General features: G+C 41.6%; 2 protein-coding genes across 2 annotated transcripts; both read left to right on the forward strand.

Annotated features, from left to right (window-relative positions):
• Positions 1 to 2,970: 2,970 nt before the first annotated feature.
• On the forward strand, positions 2,971 to 5,015 carry LOC136505076 (transcription factor CSA-like). Its single transcript, XM_066500171.1, has 2 exons — positions 2,971 to 3,350; positions 4,124 to 5,015. The coding sequence occupies exons 1-2, from the start codon at positions 3,218 to 3,220 to the stop codon at positions 4,699 to 4,701; spliced, it is 711 nt and encodes a 236-aa protein (XP_066356268.1). The 5' UTR covers positions 2,971 to 3,217; the 3' UTR covers positions 4,702 to 5,015.
• A 1,687-nt stretch (positions 5,016 to 6,702) lies between these two features.
• Positions 6,703 to 7,627, forward strand: LOC136504651 (photosystem I reaction center subunit N, chloroplastic-like). The gene is made up of 3 exons (XM_066499607.1): positions 6,703 to 7,029; positions 7,123 to 7,248; positions 7,361 to 7,627. The coding sequence occupies exons 1-3, from the start codon at positions 6,808 to 6,810 to the stop codon at positions 7,460 to 7,462; spliced, it is 450 nt and encodes a 149-aa protein (XP_066355704.1). The 5' UTR covers positions 6,703 to 6,807; the 3' UTR covers positions 7,463 to 7,627.
• The last annotated feature ends 1,698 nt before the right edge of the window (positions 7,628 to 9,325 follow it).

The following is a 9,325-nucleotide window of genomic DNA, read 5'->3' on the forward strand; positions in this document are numbered from 1 at the left end:
GTCGGCTGCTTGACCATAATCGATTGAACACACCGATTAAGAGCTCCAACAAACCAACCTCATGGACTTAGGGTCTGTTTGGGACTGGTCAACAAACTCTGGTCCACAAATACCTAAAGAAGTGTTTCAAAAACTTTATTTTCTTTTCTAGAGCAGAGTTTGTGGGGCTGCACCTATTTAGCTGAAAAACATGGTGTGGAGCTGTCTCAAATGGGCTTAAGGCAGAAACATTATATGAGTTGCTTAATTTATTTACATGACCATGACTGTTCCAACAAAGTGAATCACTGGTCAATATGCAGGCAGGAGCTCTGTCCCCAACTCATTCACATTGATGAGGTTGAACAAATCTAGTTGGTTTGTACAAGTGTATCATTCACACATGAACCAAACCACCGCATAAGTTGGTGTGAACCCAGTTGTTTATACCATAACATAACTTGCATGGTCAGTTGTCGACATGTACTTTGGTTAGCTCGATAGTTTTCTTAGTATCCTTTTTTATCCTTTGGTCACTGGTTGGTTGTCCCTCTCAGTTCAACGTTGCCTTTGAACAAGAATGGTTCTAACTAAGGCTTCTCCTTGCTCCTCCTTTTGAGTCAGCCTACTACTATAAATATAATGACAATGGTAACCTTCGAAGCCCAGAAAGTAACCTCAACTTATTTTGTTGATAAAAGGAAAAAAGGGTAATTTCAGCTAAAAAAGTAGATAATTGCACCTAATAAATAGAGACAACCACCCGGGTTCAAGTCCTAGACTTGTCACAGGTGCTCGCATTTTTCTGGATTTATTCCAGGATTTAACGGCGCTATGCTTTCAGTGATAGGCGATGTTCCCGTCGACAGCAAGGCGCCTGTGGTGACTTCGTAAATCTCGTGATCTATCGGCTCAGTCCTTCGGAGGTGCTCATAGGGGTAGGGTTTACGTACGTGTGTTCATAAGAGTGAGTGTGCGTACGTGTTATGGACGTTTACGTTATACTGTGTAATTCTAAAAAAAAAAACTATGCATTTGCATTTACCACCTGAAGCAACATATATATTTATTATAATTCTAGTGCACAGTATTTCCCTTTTTGGCCTGCTAAACAGCTGTACAATTGATTTTCTATTGTTATCTAGCAAATTAAAATTAATTTGTTTTTGTTATTGAGTTAATTATTAAGAGCTAGAATAATCTCAGTTATATGGTGTTAGCTAATAACTAGTGCTATTGGTTTTGCCATCTGACAAATGCTAAATTATTGGACTTGCGCAATACTGACTTGCCAGCCTCTGAACTGTCACAGTTTTACCAGACACGAAACTACTTGGCGCAACAACACTTCATTCATGTAGTCCTTCCATTTGTTCAACTCCATACCACTTTTTGCAATAAACAATACTTCAGCCTTCAGGAAACACTTGTTCACTATCACAAGCTAAAGCTACGTTCTTAGAAAGCCAAGTGATCGATGCTTACAGTGTGAGACTCTTAAGCTTGGATTTGGTAACCATAAATGGCTTTTCTATTACCAGCAGTTGCGATGGTGCTTTCATGTTTCAATGGTTATCATGATCTTATTTGGGAGAAAGGAACACATAATTGTCAAAGTAACTTTTTTCGATAAAAAGATTGTCAAAGTAACTATTAAATAATATTTTATTCTTCACAATACATTCTAATAGGTGTAAGTACTCGACATGACAAACAAATATACATCAAAACTTTGGTTTTTTTCCTTTAAAGACTCCCCATACATTTGTTTGTTGTGTATTGAGGCCTGAACAAATGATAAACCAATCATAATCCTAATGCCAAATGCTTACATGTGGGCCCACTAGTAATAAAATCACAAAGTTACAGCATCAGCATCATTAACTCCCTTTTAAACGATAGTGTAACCAATGCAAAAAAAGAAATGAAAATAAATGCATTTATACCAACAACAACAATTATGTTAAACTTAGTTAAGTATTTGTTGTGCATGCCACTTATTTTGCTACTATATGTATTAGTGTGTCGGCTCTTGTTTATTTGTTGCGCAACTTGTCTAATGCAAACTCACATTCAGATAATTTTGTTTCCCTCATTTTTGTTCCTTATTATTAAATGCATCCTCTTTCCTTTTCTTTTCTTTCACAAATCATGTTTGTTGAAACTTGTATTTTAATAAGGCTTGAGGGTGCAACCACCTTCGATTCCTCAAATTAAAGAGCCTAGTGCTTGCATGCTCATCCTAATTACTTGGATTACTACTATTTATATAATCATGGTTGTAACGGAAGAAGGGAGCTGCAATACATATCAAAATTAAATTCAGAACGTTTTCTAGTTGTAACTTGCAGCATTCGGAAAAGTTTGTAATATAACAAATTAACAGCAGAGTGAAATAAACAAACTCACTAGGGATTGCTAGCTTATACTAGATTATGAATAAACACAAAAGTAATCCCTTGATATGTATGCGTGTACATTAATTATTAGCATGCTAGTCCGATGAAATTAAAGACACGTACTGCTATATATTTTACTACTGGCGCTCAAAATATTATTGATAAATATGTAGCTAGTAGCTCCCATGGGAAAAGACGATGTTATCGATCGATCTGTCCTGAGGAAATTGTGCAGAAAATGAACAAGAACATAAAGAGGATGACGCTGATGATGACCCATGAGGCGTAGATGCAGACCATCTATCAGTTTGCCCTATCCTAATACTAATCTAATATACGAGAGAGAATATCTCGATCGGTGATGACGAAAGAATATTGCTAAGGAAGTTAAGCATGGCTGCAAGACGCTAGCTAGTCTCCAGTCTGACGAGAGCTGTGACTTTTTTTTTTTTTTTTTTTTTTTTTTTTTTTTTTTTTTTTTGCGAATGAGAGCTGTGACTGACACAGGATTATATAGCTCGTTATTGGCCAATTGCTGCTGAACACGCTGAGATAGGGAGGTCGGTGAGATGCATAGATGAGATGTGATACATATAGCTGATGGGTATGTATATCCGCAAATGAAATTCATAGAGAAATATATAGGTGGTGGATTGAAAGAGAGGCCTGTTAAGCCGCTCTCTTGTCGTGCAAAACTAAACAAGAGTGTGACCTCCATCCAAACCTTGAACCAACGAACATCCTATTTACCATGCCCGATCATCGATCATTCAAGCAAGCTCTCTCATTCACTACTTAGTTCTTTTGGCTACTAGCTTTTTCCTCGATCGCTCCAGCTAATGGAGAAGTCCAGGGCGAGGCCATCTAGGGGCCACTGGCGGCCCGGTGAGGACGACAAGCTGCGGCAGCTCGTCGACAAGTACGGCCCGCAGAATTGGAACTCCATTGCTGAGAATCTGGAGGGGAGATCAGGTAGGTAGCTAGCTAGTAGCCTTCTCTGATTGTTTCTCCTCCGTTTTCTGACGAAGCATATATACATCATCATGCATGTACACATGAACAAAAGTTTGCTCACCATGACTTGCACAGCAGATTTGTTTCTTTAATTAATCTTGTATATATATTTGCTTTGTTCCTTCTCGTTCGTTTAGGCTTTTGCCAATTTTAGTTCTAGCATCATCGTTATAGATGGAGTGCCAACAAAAGTGGGATCGATATTCATCATCATTCATATATTATTCGTACACTATATGTGGAGATCGAATATTTAAGTTGATTTATAAATGAGTGATACGATACACTATATATATATATATATATATATATATATATATATATATTCGAATGAATGTCACCTTGGTTCATTTCAAGTTCATGAGGCATCCATCCATCTTTGCCTGCGCTACTTTTCAATCTTTGTTTCTTCTCTTTTCATCATGTGCCATGCACCACATGTTGGAGCTGCAGAAAAATATGTATAATATGTAATCGTTATTTTAGTATCATATATATATACTTCATACTCATCGTTTGTTGATTATGCATCCATGACCCGTCCATGCATATACTCTCTATAAACTATCACAAAGACTGCATCAGTAAATATATATAGTAGCTTTTTCTTGCATGCGCATCCAATTTTTCCATTTCAGATGAACGTTCAGAAACAATATAATCTGTAACGGATGTGAACGCTACTGACTGATTCGTTTATGCATGGCAATGGCACGGATGGACGTATGTAGGCAAGAGCTGCCGGCTCCGGTGGTTCAACCAGCTGGACCCACGGATCAACCGGCGGCCCTTCACGGCGGCGGAGGAGGAGCTGCTCCTGCAGGCGCACCGCGCCCACGGCAACCGCTGGGCGCTCATCTCCCGCCTCTTCCCGGGCCGCACCGACAACGCCGTCAAGAACCACTGGCACGTCGTCATGGCGCGCCGCCGCCGCCACCACCACCGCTCCGGCGGTACCCTCATAGGCGAGGCCACCACCGGCGCTCTGCCTCGTCATCAGCCGTCGTTTCAGTACTTCCATTTTGGAAGCTGCTGCCCGCCGGCGACGAAGACGACCACCACCAGCTCGCTGTGCTTCGCGGTGCCTGCAGGTTCCGGGCCGCTCGGCCTCAGCAGCCCAGCTGGAACGTACGGTGTCATCAGGAACTGCAACGTGCCTACTGCCGCCGATGCCGTCGCATTATTAGACGGCCATCGCCATGACATGAGCAAAGACGACCTTGGTGGCGACGATGACAATGGCGGTGCGGTTGCAAAGAGGAAGGAGAAGGACGTGCAATTCTTCGACTTCTTGGGCGTCGGGATCTGATGAAGCAAAATAATGATGGCATGGTAGTATAGTACATTTGAACGAAATACACACACACACACACACACACACACACACACACACTGCTATATATTAGCGAGGATGTTACCTACAGTAGGCAATTGGGTGTTGGTGGAATGATGGAATCACAGGAACAAGAATGGGCATTCCTGAGAGTACCGTCTCACTCTCTCGACACCATACGCTCCTGACATGTGCTACGGGTCCCACGTGTCAGTGGCATAAATGACATGGCGAAAATGGTGTGAAGACAAACAATTGTAAAGCTTTCTGTACAATTTATAAGAGATAGTTCCGCCGACACTTCTTCCCAAACTTATTAGTTTCAGAATGCAGCAAAAATACATGTTTTAGTTTTGTTCCAAGTGAAAATTTCTTCTTATTATGACCAATAAAGGAAAAACAACAGGAGAGGAAAAATCGGTTGATGGTGTGCAATAGATAACTGACGCCGGAGTGATTTTAGATTTCCCACTGTATAAGGCCCCGTTTGGTAGCGCTCCTAGAGCAGGTCCATGCCGCCATCAACCAAATGAGCTTGAGGGACAACACTATGCTTCGCTTTGCTCGGGATTCATGCTCACTGGAGACAGAAGCAACTGCGGAAACAAAAACAAAGTGGCTTCATCTGCCTCCTTTGTCCATGCACATAGGCCCTCCCCGAAACGCAGGACGGACGACGGTCAAAGCATGAGGCATAGACGTCGGGGTGCTAGGCAAAGCGAGAAGAGGTGGAGTCAAGCAAGGTGGCATGAATGAGGTGGAGATGAGGGAGGCGGCGTGTGTGGGGGTTGGGGATGGGAGGCGGAGGTTAGGGATGCAACGTGGCCGAGGTGGAGGCGAGAGAGAGGAATGAAATACAGAATGAAAGTAACTAGAAAAGAAAAAGGAATGGCATTATGAATATTTTATCCTTTTTTATCTATCATGAGAAGTTAACAAAACATTTTTCTAGAGGAGTTATCTAGAGATAAAGAAAACTACTCCACCAAAGGGTCTAGAGTCAGAGCAGTTTTAGTTGGAACCAGAGCTCTACCAAACACAATCTAAATTTGTTTAAATTCAGAAAAGTTTCACTAAGACAAATGAAACTACCTTCATTTTATACAACATAGGGGTAGGCATGTTTCTTCATGCTACTATCATCGCATCATATTTGAGGCCAATAATGATATCTGGTTGCGATATTGATCCGGAATTGCACATATTTCCATGTTTCCACTATGCTAAGGTTTTTGGATCACATGAGCTATATACAAACAGGTCTAGGTAATGATTTATCTAACAGTTAGCTGAATACCCAACTAACAACTATTTCACTAGTTGGACGAAACTAGCTAACTACTATTAGCAGCTAATGGATCCAAACAAAGCCTTAGATGGATGTATAACATGTTTTTGGCTCATCACAATATCGATTGAAAAGGATTAGAATGGATGACTTGTACGAAATTAAGAACTTGAGGCAATTTACATTAAAATAAAACAACTTCAAATAATGTAAGTACTCCCTCCATTCCAAATTATAAGTCGCTTTGACTTTTTTGGTACATTCATTTTGCTATGCATCTAGATATAATAATATATCTAAATACATATAAAATGGATGAACCAAAAAAGTTAAAGTGACTTGTAATTTGGAACGGAGGGGGTAGAATGCTATATATCAAGTGGTGGCTCCAGATAATAGGAAACATATGTAGCAAAATATAACACTAAATAAAAGTGGAATGGGGTTGGAGTAGGTCTCTGAAAGTCACAGGCCTCCATGCATGCCACCTAAGCAAGCAATAATACCTCCCTTAAGATCTGCATACCCAAGGGACACCCGCCACGTGTCACACGGGACCATCGCCATTTGGATAATGTGTGCCACGTGTGCAAAGCCCAGCCAATGGGATGGAAGCAGCCTCACCCTATCCACACGCCCACCACCACAACCACAACCCTCGCCAGCGTCAGTTCCCCTCCACCGCACCTGCAGCCACCCACGATCAAAAACAAAACCATCCTCACTCTCCCTGCTGCCAGCCAACCAAGCTCCAAGCACGCACAGCCAGTCAGCCACACCACATACACCAAGTCATGGCCGGCGTGAACTCCAGCGTCGTCGGGCTCAAGCCCGCCGCGGCAGTGCCCCAGGCTGCCGCCGCCTCGTTGCCGGCGAAGCGGGTGCAGCTGGTCGCGCCCGAGGGCCGCCGCGCCGCGCTGCTCGGCCTGGCGGCCGTGTTCGCCGTAACCGCCACCACCGGATCGGCCAAGGCCGGGATAATCGATGAGTACCTTGAGAAGAGCAAGGCCAACAAGGTCAGTCAGTTTTGTGTGTATATTTGTCAGAGTTGTTTGCTTGTTTCAGTGCATGTGAAACCTGACAGGATTTTTTTTGCTGCGATCGATCAGGAGCTGAACGACAAGAAGAGGCTGGCAACCAGCGGCGCCAACTTTGCGCGCGCCTACACTGTCGAGTTCGGCAGCTGCACGTTCCCCTACAACTTCACTGGGTGCCAGGACCTCGCCAAGCAGAAGGTTGTTCATTCTCATCACACTCATAAGAAACCTCACCTGATAATAATCTGAATTGATTTCTTCTCATCCTGTGCCATATCATGTGTGTCCGTGCTTGATTGTGTTCTTGCAGAAAGTACCCTTCATCACCGACGACCTCGAGATTGAGTGCGAGGGGAAGGAGAAGTTCAAGTGCGGCTCCAACGTTTTCTGGAAGTGGGGTGAAGCTAAATGAGGAGGAGACCTGGTGTACATGTACGTGTGTACCTAGATGTGCGCCCAAACTGCAGGAAAAATTTGGATGTGTAATTGTGGTCATTGTATTTGTGTCATCTCATCATCTGATCATCATGAACCTCTTGCATTAATTGGGGAGAGTGAATTATAGTATTTTGTCCTTGATGGCCCTTCTCATTTCATCGGCGCTTATGCGTTTTCCCTACAAAACGAGCTAGGTTCTTTTTAACACGACGTAGGAAGCTGCTTTGTTCTAGAGGTTCTTCTTATTAAGATGATGCTTATTGGTCATGATTAATGTGATGGACAGGGTCAGGTCCTATTATTCTTGAAAAATATAAAATAAAATTTTAGTCTCTATAACAAGCCGGCATATGAGCAAAAGATAATTTGGAAAAACATGGATGCGTGGTGCTAAGAAAGTAGATGTAAAAAACATGAAAAACAACAACAACAACAAAGAAAAGTAATAGTCGTAATATATAATAATAGCAGCAGCAATGTAGTACCAGTTGTAATAATAGTAGTAGTAATAAAAATATCCTAAGACAATTAACAAATATATAAATATTTTTATTCTTTAGATACTAGAAGTATACCCCGCGTGTTGCTACGGGAATGCGGGATACTCTTAGAAATATTTTGTATATGACACCTTGCGCATTGCAACATTATTTTCTTAGAAATAAAATTGTTGCATTATGGAAGAATATAATAAAAATGTATTAGAATATTATATCAAATTATAGGAAAACGTAACGGTCAAACAAATATTATGATATCCATATGCCATGTATATATTGATATATATTGAAAATAGTAATTATACTTAAAATGAGTTTGCACTTAGTGGGAATCGATTGGTAGCCTCTAGTGAAATAGTATAAATTGTACAGTTTAATAGAAAGTTACGCGATAAGAATCTGCCAGGAAAAAATTGTCACCTATATGAATAGTTGAGGTAATTAGAGTAAGGCAGTAAGCAGCACGGACCACAAACATCAGAATATTAGTAAGCTTGTGCTTAGTAGAATAAATAATACGGAACAATTCGCTGCATGCTGCACCCAATTCTGACGATCTGCTAGCTAGCCTGCGGTGCTAATCGAAAGGTAAGCAAGTCAGAGTCAGTCTACTCCCCCGTCTCGGCTGTCTCTCTATTCTCTATGGTTGGTCTCCATTTCTTCGACCTTCGAGCATGTTTCTTCTGCTCGTGCAGCTCCTTCTGGACTCCGTCGCCACTGGTGACTTGGTGAGCGGCGAGCAGCTACAGGCGGCAGGGTTGAGTGGATGGAAAAATTACTGGCGTGATCACTGGAGGACAACATGCGTGGCTTGAAGGAAGTGGGTGGTGTGGCTTAAGGATATGCTAGAGAAATAAGCTAGTGGGGTTTTGCGTGATCACTGGAGGAGAACAAACTTGGCTTGAAGGAAGTGGATAACACGGCTTAGTGGAGTTTTGCTTTATAAGAGTATAGGATATCCAATTAGCTAACCAATGGCTCAATTGGTAAAGTTCTAATACGTTAAAAACTATACAGGTCTGACTCCTAAACTTAATATGGATGGCCGTGAGGCAGCAAATCGACGTTGAAAGTGAACCATGATAACCATTTCCAAAAATCCTAAAATCAGGCCAAAAACAACAAAAGAAAATTGTGGGAAGTAAGAAGTCCTACGAGTGGCTTGCGTGTAGCTCAACTAACCAATCCACCCCAAAGTTGAGTGGATGATATTTTCTTTTTTATTGAGTTTTCTAGATATTGTAATGAATATTTAAGGCTCTAAACAAATTCAAAAATAAAAAAAGAATCAATTAAAAAGTTTTAGATCTCGTCGAGATCTACAACTTTGATTCCAG

Source organism: Miscanthus floridulus, chromosome 14 (assembly GCF_019320115.1).
Source record: "Miscanthus floridulus cultivar M001 chromosome 14, ASM1932011v1, whole genome shotgun sequence".
NCBI classification, from domain to species: Eukaryota; Viridiplantae; Streptophyta; class Magnoliopsida; order Poales; family Poaceae; genus Miscanthus; species Miscanthus floridulus.